The following is a 12527-nucleotide window of genomic DNA, read 5'->3' on the forward strand; positions in this document are numbered from 1 at the left end:
AAAATACGCAACTAGAAAGACTACAAATCCCAGAGTCCCGGTCCCGCATGCTGGCTCTTAGGAACCAACTAACTCCCCTTGTGTGTATGTACAGCTCTCAACATGCCCAGACTTGTAGTGATTTTCACCTCTTTTAATACTTTTCGCCTCATTCTGAAAGAAAGAAGTGAAATGTGCCAACGTGACGGCCGTCTTGGTGTGTGGTGCGAGACGGGAGATGTAGTTCATTGAGCGGTTTCACACAAAAAAAAGTGTTACTTTACAGTTTTACGACACATTTTATTTTTTTGACTTGTAAAATTATCTTTTAAATTGACAAACATCATAAGTGTAATTCGTGGCAGAATTCAAACGGGATCGAGAAATAATCTTTCTCTCGCCATTGACTTCAATACATACTTTTTCCGAAATAAGGTCCCATGAGGTCCCCCAGAAAGGGAGGGACTTCGCCTCTCTATAGTGTGTTGATAGCATATATAGTTACAAAAAAAGGAGTGCAAGCTTTGAGGGAGAGAGGTAGTCTCCTGAGAGAATAAATAAGGGAGGAAAAGAAGTGAGTACGAATCCTATGACAGAAAAATATATAGAGAGAGAGATAATGAAGGGGATTAAGTTCATGAGGATGAGTCAGGCTGTCGTTTACTCCTGGGCGGAGAAAGAAATACCAGATATGCTTTTACATATCGTCAGAATATTTCTACATTTGCATGACTGGTAAATGCAAAGTGGATTAAAAAGAGCCAGTGGAGGAAAACTGTCACAAACTAGGTCACGCAACAAATACCTAATACTAAGACAGCCAACCAGTAAGTAGTTTAAGTGTACAGCAAATACTGAGATAGTCTGGCTTTGCATAAGATGTGACAATATGAAGCTATTTTTATTGCTTTTTCAACTCGGCCACTAAAGTGTGAGTGGAATAATGAATGACTTACCTGTCCTTCACGCAAGTCATAGGAGATGAGCCTCATCTGAACTGGAGCGCTGCCGATGTGCGCTGACGGAGGAGCTATGGTTACAGAGGCTCCTTGGTTGGCCGCCAGGGGGAGGTCAAAGGGCACGGGGGGCACAGAGAGAGCCCGGTTCACCTTAACTTGAGTGGATGTCAAACTGGCAAGTCTCTGGAAGAAGAGAGAAGATGAAGAAAAAAAAAAAAGAAAGATATCCGTGTTAAAATAGAGACAGAAAGAGTGGAGTGCAAGTTACAGAGCGAGTGGGGTCAATGGAGAGACAGAATAACTGCATGAATAAATCATGAACCCCATTGAATAAATTGAATTCCACTCTATTATTACTAACAGCCTATACGCCAAATGCATAACGATGGAAGGGTACTTCTACTGGAGGAAAGTCAAATATTCCTGAGACAGTTATTAAATAAAAAAACAGGGCAATGCGCTTTTCTGTGTGCATGGGTTAGGGACTCGCATGGGTAGATTACAGATGTCTAAGGAGTGTGTGTGTGTGTGTGTGTGTGTGTGTGTGTGTCCTAGCATTACTATCATTGTGGGGACCTACATATGTTTACACAGTCACGTGTGGGGACTCGCCTCCCTTATGGGGACATATTGGAGGTCCCTATGAGGGGAATCATTCATTTTAGGGTGAAGACTTGGTTAGGCATAGGCATGTGTTGGTTAAGGTTAGGATAAGTCTCCAGGAAGTAAGTGTGTGTGTGTGTGTGTGTGTGTGTGTGTGTGTGTGTGTGTGTGTGTGTGTGTGTGTGTGTGTGTGTGTGTGTGTGTGTGTGTGAAAAGAAGCATTATCAGTCCACTCACCGACAGGACTTCGGTCTCCGTAATGTTCCAGAAGCTCTTCCAGAAATGGACGTCCAGGTTCTGGGTGATGCGTTCAAACTCCGCCCCTCTCAGCTCTGGGTCGATGGCGTACTTCCCTGAGGTGAATAAAGAGCTGGCTGCTACACCTGAGGACGGGAGGAAGAGGACGCACAATGAGGAGGGGATAACAATAACAGAAAGGAGACGGGGTAATGCAAGAGAAGAAAGGGGTTTAGAGTTCAAAGTAAATGGAAATAAAAGAAGGATGTGGATGCCGGACGAGGGAGTGAGAATGGAAGTGTTTGCAGACAAAAGCGCAGAATAATGAGGATGAAACGAATTTAACAAAGACAGAAACAGGAGAAAGTAAGGCAGGAAAGAAGGAACATTAAAGGTGACTGGTGAAAGCACACATCAAACAACTTCACAAAACTAACTTATATGGCATTGCAATCCAATTCTCTGAAGACACTAAGGATGGGCACTAAAGGAAAGGAATAGCACTTTCAAACTGTACCACTCTTTAATTAAACTACAGACACAGGACAGCTACTGCAGAGTAAGAGCTCTAGGATAGAAACAACTTCTTCACATAGTCTTTGTTACTACAGAGGACTATCATGAAGGGGTGGGGTGGGGTGGGGTGGGGTGGGGTGGGGTGGGGGGGGGGGGGGGGGGGGGGGGTTCCAGCAAACTCACCATATGGTGCAATACCTCCTGCCTCCACTGTGGTGCAGCACAAAACACAAAGAGACCTTTTTGAATGTTAAATATTTACGTGTGTTTGCAGTTAAAATATCTCCATGTACTTCTATCTCTGTACATAACTGTGTGCACGTTCAAAACATTCTGAAATATAGAAGAAGCACCCCAGCTCGGCCTCGAGGTTCAAGAGGATGAAAGAGCATCTACAATCCAAGCACACAACATCATAAAGGAAACGCAGTCAGGGGCCATGGAGCAATGTGGAAGAGGCGTGTGGACGAGTACGATGGAGGAATGAGAATATAGTGACTGGGGCGATGGGAGGGGACATCTGCAGACGACTTGATGCTGACCTATTCCTGACTGATGGCGTTTGTAGTTTTCTCCAAAGGCCACGAGGCCGATAGCGATGGTCTGGAGACACGGCCGGATGGCTGGGCTGAACTGGAGGGATGGATAAAAACAGAGACAGATTATTAATTATATGACATGATCTATTTCAGATGTACACTACACTTAAAACTGCTTTCATTTGAGCAGAGATGACGGGATATCAGATGAGTTTTAGACATTATAAATTGATGCAGAGGGAGGTTTCATCATTTTTTTCCACTTTTGTTTGACTTTGACCTCTTTTTGCTGAGGGCTTAGCCTCTGTCTTTAGGATCAACAGAGAACAGAGACTCTTGTGATGAAGAGCCTTCCCTCTGTCCCTCTTAAATGATTCACTCACTTTAGTTTAACTGCAGGTTTAGGCAGTAGGAGTCATTTGTAGATCTGCAATTTTTTTCCCTGGCTTTACAAATTACAGTTCTGACAGCTCTCTTATCAGGGTCAATTCACTTTAGTCTGGATATAATACCGCCCCTGGCATTTTCTTTTAAATAAATCACACATCCACAGGTTTGTTCTTTTTCCAGACAGAATATCATTTTGATTGACAGGCAATGGGAGACTTGGGAGCTTGATTCTCTCATATTATTTAAAAGAAATTGCTAGCTACATAACCTAACAAGGGCAGTAACATAAGAGTATATTTGCCAGAGCTGTAGATGGTGCATTCAGGTGCTTGTCTGTATGTGTTAAAGGTGGGGTAGGTAAGTTTGAGAAACCGGCTCGAGATACACTTTTTGTTATATTCCATGGAATGCTCTTAACATCCCGATAGCAATGAATATCTAAAGTGCTTTGACAAAAAATCCATAAAAAAATATCATCTGTGGAAGCTGTAGTACTGTAAAAAGCACGACCAATCATCTGAGCCGGCCCGGCTAAAATAACTGGATGGCCTACCTGCCTGTCAGCCTTCCATCTGTGCACAAACTTATCTCGTGCCCTCATTGGTCATGTGCGCGTTCGTGTGTGTTGGAGGAGGGGCTCTATAAGGAAGTGGCAGATTTTCTCCGGTTGTGTATTTTCAAATTCTAGCGATCTCGAGCCGGTTTCTCAAACTTACCTACCCCACCTTTAAGCCAGAATTGGTGAGATGGAAGTGTTTTTTCATGACGTTTTACCTCTATTGTTGTCAGCTCCTTTTTTATTGTTGTCTTCATAATATATATCCTTCTAAAAGTGAATTACCTGCAGTTCCTACTTTGTGAACATTAAAGTACTTCCTGCCTCTCTTTCTTCCAGTGTCCTACTTTTCTTCACATAAAAGCCAATTCTAGTTCATCAAGCCTGAGGCACTGCTACTTCTAAGCCTCCCCATTCGTCACTCTTGCCACCAGCTTTGTCCCTGCACCATGCGGCCTTTCTCACCTGGAAGCCAAGGCAACGGCCATAGAAGCAGCCCAAGTGCATGGATGAGTATTCACGGACAAAGGTCTCACTGATGCCGCTCTCATCCTGGAAAAAGAGGTTTCCGTGGCTGTTGTCGTGCAGCATGCGCTGAGCCAGGTAGAGCAGGGCGCGCAGCTGGCACAGAGCGTTGCAGTACGCCTCCATCTCCCCCGCGTTGTGTGCCACTCGAAAGAAGATGCTGCGGCGGTTGGCGGTGATGTAGCGCCCTTTCTGGATGATGTGGAGAAGGCAGCAGCGCACAACCTAGAAAATGATGAGGATTGTCACATTAAAATTAAGGAGAAAGTCTTACCCCAAGATGCTACACTTTCCTTATGCCAAAATAAATCAGCATAGCAATGTCCATTAAGTTAAACCATAAGAAAACTATGTAAATGATGTCATTGATTAATAAAAGGATGGCATTTTTACAGTGAAATGATATATGTAGGCTTCTTTAAAGAGGACCTATCATGCAAAATGCACTTTTGTACGTCTTTTATACATGAATATGTGTCCCCGGTGTTCCAGGGAACTCACCAAGTGTCAGAAAACACAACCCTCTCTATTTTCCTCCATACCCAAATCTCTAAAAAAGGGGCTGCAACGGATCTGATAAAAACGGATCCAGATTTGAACACTGTCCTGACGTCAGGACGGTGGCGCTACGGCTATTGGGCCAACTCCACCAATCAGGAGGAGACAGCCACGGACATTGCCGTTCGAACGCGCTGGAGACGCTGTAGTACATATGCCAGGCCTGTAGGTGGTGCTGTTCTCACAGAATCTGCCCTTGCAAAAACAGAGCTAAAAAATGTAAACTGAGCGAAATGAGGCATGGCTAAAATGCATGATCTGTTTGGTATTTTGAAAAAAAAAAAGTATAAATATGCCTTATATAGGTATGGTCCTACACTATATTATTAAAATATAGCATGATAGGTCCACTTTAAATAAAGAATGATGAAGTCAAGGTTAATATTCCTATACTAAGAAATCGACCCATGTCGTTTTTGCTTTTCAACAAAGCAAATCATAGTTCTTTAAGTTGTGCAATCATTAAAGAGCCATGTCTTCTGGGTTTGCTGAAATTGTAATTAGGTTTCTGGGAGTTAAGCTTGAAGGAAAATAAACTATGTATGGTAGCCTGAAAGCAAACATGTGAAAGGCTTGAAGCTTTAAAAAGGGTCTTGCACATTAGTCTGAGTAGCACTTTGGGAATGAGTAGGATTATATATATATGTGGAAACCAAGAGGTAAGAACACAGAGCAGCATTCATTTGCTGCTCTGGTAGACTCATTCAATGTGGTGGGCTGCAGCCACCGAAGGTCATGATGTTTCGTCGATAAATGTAGAAGATGAAGTACAGTGGGGTACAGTAGGGGGTAGATATTCTGCAGCTGGAGGAATTTATCTAACCTGATTTTCAACATAAAATCAATCTGTAAAACAAATGGGCTCACCTTGAAACAAAGCGATATCAAGCAGTTTCCCACAGTGTGGAGAGAATATTGATAAGGATGTATTGCGGCAGGGGGGCTTATTATTCTCACAGCTGCACTTTGTGGAGATGTAAAAACACAGATCCAAGACTTAAGCACACAAAACATCCCACTGCTTACCTTGACCAGTGAGCGATAGCCATTGGCGGGTATGTGTGGGTCAAAGTCAAAGTGATGGTAAACTTGAGTGAAGCCGGAGATAATGGGCTCCAGACCGCGAGCGTGGTCCTTGATGAGCTTCATGGTGTCCACCAGGCGCCGCGCCGCATCGCCCTGCGACCCTTTGGATCCTCCGGAGAAGAACTCTGCGTTCTCATCGCAGACGCTGTGCAGCGCCGCAAACACTGCTTTGGTGTCCATCACTAAGAACAGGGACAGAGAGAAAAAGTCAAAGGGTGAAAACTAAAATAAATACTTTTTAACATTTGTAAATTGCAGATTATTTTGAATGGTATAACGATTGCCACATGACTCGCGAAGTTGGAGGGAATTATCATTTTTGAAACATTATCAATGAAAAATATATTAAAATGATCATGCTGTGTTTTTTCTAAGATTTTATAATAAGTCTGTATAATATAATTCCTAAAAATATACAAAATTCAGGAATTATATTTTCACATATTTTACCAATTATTGTGTTTACTGTGATTTTGATATTGCACTAATATCCAGTCCCTTTTGCAATTTTGATCAAACTTTGATTAATTGCGGCGCACTAATGTAACGATGGGTGCATATGCATAGTAATCATTTCAAGGACTTTAAAGTGTTTCTTTATGTATTCTGGTGGGAAAGTGTTCACTTAGCAGATTACTGACACAGGGGCTTGTATCCCATAACAATCTCTGATCTCACTATCAAATATTCCACCTTGCTGACCCCTATGCATTTGTTAAATTAAAGATCTTTTTTCCTGTAGTTGTTAAACTCGACTGTCAGCTGGTCTTGCAAGCATACCAAGTAGCACCCTGACGCTTATTCTGCACCACACCCCCGCTCTCCATTATCATGTAGACACTGTAAAAAGGTAGGATATCATTGGATATATCCTAATGTTCTCTTACTTCTATTAACTAATCCCCAATAGCCTGGCGTACAAAAGCTCATTGATTAAAACGTGTTAAGCAAGCCTTGAAATTAAACGATGTAATGCTGGGCTAAGCAGCCAAAATCCACCAAGATCTGTGCAGACATGCATGAAGCAGGAGGAGAGGCCCTCCGCTGACGTCATGCTGATGAGAACAAACACAGATTAGTCATACACTGAATAAAAACACATACACACATAAGAGTCCCAAAGGGAAGTGTGTACAGCTGAAAACACACAGTGGAGTGTGTTCATCAAGTGTGCCAATACCCCTGCCCTATTGCAGCATAACAAGGATCTGGTGCCGTGTCCCTGATGGACTGAGATCTGCTGTCAAGTCACCGGAGACCTCTGTTTCCACAACACATGAGCCAGAGAACAAGCTGGTATTTACTGTATAGGGTGACGGCACGCTGAGAGACAGGGGGAAGACGAGCTGCTGGACACACAGAGATTACAACTCAAAGAGACAGAGACAGCAGTGCTTTCTTAATAGATGAGAAAGTGGGAATTTTAGGGGAGAAGCGAACAAGGGGAAAGAGAATATTCGTTTTTTTAAGAATGGGTGTTACAGTACCTAATTATCTGGCAAGACTGACGCACATGTATCGAGTGATCATAGAAAATAACGATCAGTTCAGTTAAATGATTAAATCAAATGAATGTATAACTCTAATAAACATCCCAAATGACAGCAGGTGTCCTTGATAATAGCAAACACCTCTCTTCAAACTTCTGCTATTAAAACTTTAACTTAGATAAAGCATTACAAAGAAATATAAAATCAAAACAGCACAATGATTTGTACAGATCAACAAAGCAGCATCTTGGGATGTGGAGTGGAAATAGTACAAAGATTCTACGAAAGTGAAATATTGGTTCGAGGGTCAAAGAAATAATGGGAGCCCTTATCGCGCAATTATTCTGCTATTCCATGCCATTCAGAAAGAGTAATGGGAGAGGCAATTTCAGTTTGTTCAGAGGAATCACAACTCCCTGACATCTGGAGAGAAACATTCATCAGCCAGACGACTTCCTGCACACACACGAGCATTGCATGAGAAATCACCGTGACTGACTTTTCTGTGCTTCTCACTCCACACGCCAGACGCCCTTTTTTGGCACGTTTCTCATTGGTTACATTTCAAATGTAAGCAAGGGATAAGTGAATCATATCACAAAGATTTATTCAAAACAAATTTGAAGTTGGAAAACTTGGAACACTGTTCGCTTTTGCATTTAGCACTCAGCTACTGGCTTGGATTATTTTTATACATTTACAAAACCTGAGTGAGAGGAGCGCTGCCTGTTTCTTCCACTCTGCAGGAAAACATGCCTCATCATCTGGACACACCCGACTTTAACCCCACAAGTTACAGAGCTGGGCCTCACATTCCAGAAATGAATGAAAACACAGAAACATGCAGTTCTTTCGCATATTCAAATATCTGTATTCAAGTAACCCGTTTCCATTTATATCACAGGCCAAATAGTTATAATTACCTACAAACAGGAAACCCCCCGTGTGTATTTGTGTGTGTAATGTAGCCATCTAGAGCACGCTTAATGTACCATTGAATGTAGGAGACACTTATTGGCCCTGGGGTATTGAAACAAACTGAAACAAATCAGCAGAACCAAATGAGCGGACTGCACAGAGCAGCACTTTAGCGGGGATACATTTTTCATCAAGTTCTATGTATTCTGGTAAAGCTTAATAAAAGCAGCTCAAGGCCTAATTTCACATCGATTCGATCATGCGAAGAAAACACGTCCAGTAAGCTCATCCCATGACTTAGAGGAAAACTCATCACAGAAACAGAATTGACATTGTGCTAGTTATAAACTTGGACGTATACAGTAGTTAAGATGTTCAATAGTGGTGTATGAAGTAATTATCCATAGTGAGCGCATTACTGCTTCAAAGCCATCCCTTCATTTTAAAAGCTAGAAATATAGCGCCCCAAACTAACTCTAAACATCACAAGACAAGATTTGATTTGTGATGTGTAGTTACATTGTCTTTCTTTGAATCATTGGGGGCTCAGATCATTTTTATTTTGTGTTTATCCAAAGGACATGTAATGGAATCCAGAGCTAATTAGCAAATGTCCTTATGCCAGTAAAAAAAGGTCAAAGCTTTCTTCTTGTTTTATATTGAACTGTCTTCATATGTCTCCACATTATAGAGAGTGTTCCAAACTATTTGGGGTAAGGTATCTTGCCATAGTACATTTCAACAAGTTGACTGCAGGGGGTGGGATTGAACCCCTGACCCTCTGATTGGTAGATAAAGCCCATCAAACCCCTGAGCTATAGGGTGCATTTCACTTCTCTTATTTTTCATTTCCTCGCTCCTCGGGCTCGGTATCACCGGAAGTTGATTTGTCTGCGCCATCTTGAGTAGCGTCCCAGTGGCCTTATTTGTGCCGGAGGACCGAGGATCGAGGATCGAGGAGCGATAACGGAGGAGCGATAATCGAGGAACGATAATCGAGGAACTACCAGACCATCCTCCGGTGAAATCCTCATACACTCGCCCCGCCCCCTTACTGTGTATCGCTCACTGATTGGACGATGCAGCGCATGCACTGATCTGGCTGCTGTCAGACGATCAACTGTGCGGCGTCATCACAAACGGACGTCGCTTCACGTGACGCTCCGAAGGAAACCACGTCCCATTGCTCTTTAAAACTCAGTTCCCTGCTTCTCGTGGTTTCCTTGCGTCTCTCCATGCTTCCCTGGTGGGAGGGACTAGTCCCTGGTGGGAGGGACTAGTCGCAGGGAAACGACGCAAGTGAAATGCACCCATAGAGGCCTGAATAACTATTTGTAACTACATTTATGGGTGGATGTTATCTTTACTAGAGTTTCAAAGGTTACAGAAGTGTTAAGAAAGGAATAGGGAGGAACAAAATATGAGTTTCACAGATATTACGCAATCTTTAACAACACATATGAATCATGGAGGATCGATGAAGGAAGTCTACAGTACTTTTCATGCGTCATTGTCAAAGTAATTCAGAAGCTAACGACAATCACACACTTATACAGTCCTGGGCTTGTTGCTCAATATCAAGATTTCTCTAAGACTCAGTGGATTACGCACTGGCGCTGAATGTTCTCAACACAGGAAACAGTTACTATACGTGCAAAGAAATCTACTAATGTCATCAGAATAAAACACCAAGAGGAACAAAGAACTTCTATAAATACACATTGAGCCGACTGCATGAACAGCATCAGCCTTATGTGGCTTAAAGGGACACAATGAGTGCCTTTGGTCAAGCGGCAGCCACCCAAACACTTTGCTGCAGGACCCGCTATAGCAGTCCATGGGCGAGCAGCCAACATTAAAATTACATTCCTAATTAGAGCAGGGGGTACGACTCTCAGATGGGAAAGCTAATAGGCCTTATGTTGACAGAGTGAGCAAGGAGTGAACTTTATGAACCCCTGGATCAGCATAAGCTCCTCTGAAAGTTGCTTAATGATAATGAAGCCACATTACGATGACCAACTGCAGGGAGTATATCAAAATGATACGAGTTATATGAACCACTACAATTTAATAGAGAGCTTCCTCGGAGAGAGTTCAACAGTGAAGACTTTGACATAAGATTATATTCAAAACAATAAAGCTGCCACGACACAAAAACACATCTCACCTGCTGTCCGTATCGTCTTTTGTGCATCAGCAATTGTTCCAACTACCTACATATAACTGTCAGTATGGAGCACTGTGTTTCAGCACCATCCTTCCTGTGGTACTGACACAAGTGGTCACTGTAATCCCTCTGCAGCCATTAAGCTGCTCCTTGTCCCTCCACATTAAAGATGGATGAGAGCAGGCATTAATAAGTCATGCACTACAACCAACACCAGCGACACGTAAAGATATATAATGAGTCCTGCAGGGCCCGCATGCTGTGCCAAGAAGTACCCACAGGCTGATGCTGGCATTTAAATGATGGTATGGAGCAACTGCCGTAAAAGCTGGAAGAGACAAAAGTGAAAGTGTTTACCAGCTTTGAGTTCAAGGCTCTGTCCTTTGCTGTCTCCTCTCATCCATGAAAGCAATGACAGCATGGTAAGAAGGGAAGAGAGGAAGGTAGTTTTTGTCTGATTGTTCTTCCTCTGTACGCCTGTCACTGCCTCATCTTCACGATCAGATGTGGCTCTTCTCCTGTCAGCCTCCGTTTGTCAGACTGTCATAACCAACTCTACTCAGAGGCAATGAGTTGTCATTTTCTTTCCTGTGTGCTTGTCCCTCACATGGTTCTTTTAAAAGCCACAGACAGCCCCTTCCCAGATAACTCTGTCCTTGTGACAGTGGGCTTTCTTCCTATTGGATGTTCATCTTGCAACGCCCTGTGACCTTTAACCTAGTTGGCAGATCATGTACAGAGAGACAGTGGCAGGAACACAACCTAAGATTATAAAATTGATAACACATTTTTGAATTGTGGCTCTGCTTCATTCCAAACAAATAGCAGTAAAACAAAATGGCAACAGTAAATCGATTTCATTAAAATAATGTTGGACTTTGAAGGTTAGAGGACACAATGTCTATGAATTCCTTCATTTATTCTGTACAAATGACAATAAACAAATAAAGGAGAGATGTCTTTACTTTTGCACTTCTGGTTTAATGCTGCATTTCATTGTCTTACTTTTACTACTACTTTTACTCTGTGCAATGACAATAAACTTGAATATAATCTAATCGTATGGAAAACATAGAGCCTAGCATTAAACAATAACTCAATAAGAACAATTGTGTTCATCAAATGATTGCTCATCATATTACTCGCTATTCACCAAGTTAGACTTTGTCTGTTGAGCAATGTTTATGAAGCACCATACATGTGCAGTACTAGGAGTAAAGAAACACTAATGTTTAACAATGCAGAACAAGGACATCTAGTACACAACGGAAATAGAGGGATACAATGTATTTTAGGGAGTTCAGTCAAGAGGGAAAACATGACCTTTAGTTTGGAATTCTTGGATGAAATCACAGATAAAAGCCCCCTATCTCAGAGAACTGAGACATGACCCCTTACCCATACACAAACACACCCAGGAACACAGGGACACGTCACCGACACCAAAGTCCCACGTGTTGCTCTTACAACCAGCTGTGAACAGAATGTGGCTGCTATTGTTGCTCGTTTGAAGTATGAGGCAGTTATTTATTTTATTATTTATTTAATCGTTTATTTGGTAGGGACAATGCACAGTAATGAACACTTAAAACATTCAAATGTATCAAGCGTAACAGTGCCAGATTTAGCTTTAAGCTAATTTCCATCCGCAGTCCCTCACATGAAACATTTAAGAAAAATTACATTTTACAAACATAGCAAAAACAAAATACATGATATGCAGAAAGAGCAAGAGCAGCATACACAAGTATTTACCACATGGCAGTACAATATAGCAGCTACGACATATAAAGGGCCAGAGGAGATACCCCTGTGTTAAAGTGCATTTAGCGGTGATTACACGTCTGTTTGTTTCTCAACCATTCTTTGAGTTGACCTTTAAAACTATTGAGAGAGGGACAATCCCGTATCTCAGTAGGGAGGCTATTCCACAATGAGCTGCCTTTAATGGAGAGGACATTTTGTCCAAAAGTTGTCCGTCTACGGTGGACTTCACAGTCT

General features: G+C 42.2%; 1 protein-coding gene across 2 annotated transcripts in view; it reads right to left on the bottom strand.

Moving 5' to 3' along the window:
- Positions 1–12527, bottom strand: part of lipeb (lipase, hormone-sensitive b) — a 32735-nt gene that overhangs the window by 16438 nt on the left and 3770 nt on the right. Inside the window, exons 1-6 of one of the 2 annotated variants that reach the window (XM_034123932.1) lie at positions 10884–11179; positions 5889–6130; positions 4245–4529; positions 2837–2927; positions 1779–1924; positions 936–1121 (exon numbers count right to left, since the gene is read on the bottom strand). In XM_034123932.1, coding sequence (XP_033979823.1) covers positions 936–1121; positions 1779–1924; positions 2837–2927; positions 4245–4529; positions 5889–6130; positions 10884–10947 — 1014 coding nt within the window. In that variant the 5' untranslated portion in view covers positions 10948–11179. Of the gene's footprint in view, positions 1–935; positions 1122–1778; positions 1925–2836; positions 2928–4244; positions 4530–5888; positions 6131–10883; positions 11180–12527 lie in introns of those variants that run through there. The other variant, XM_034123931.1, reaches the window with a different exon arrangement.

The sequence above is a fragment of the Trematomus bernacchii genome, unplaced genomic scaffold, assembly GCF_902827165.1.
Source record: "Trematomus bernacchii unplaced genomic scaffold, fTreBer1.1, whole genome shotgun sequence".
NCBI lineage: Eukaryota > Metazoa > Chordata > Actinopteri > Perciformes > Nototheniidae > Trematomus > Trematomus bernacchii.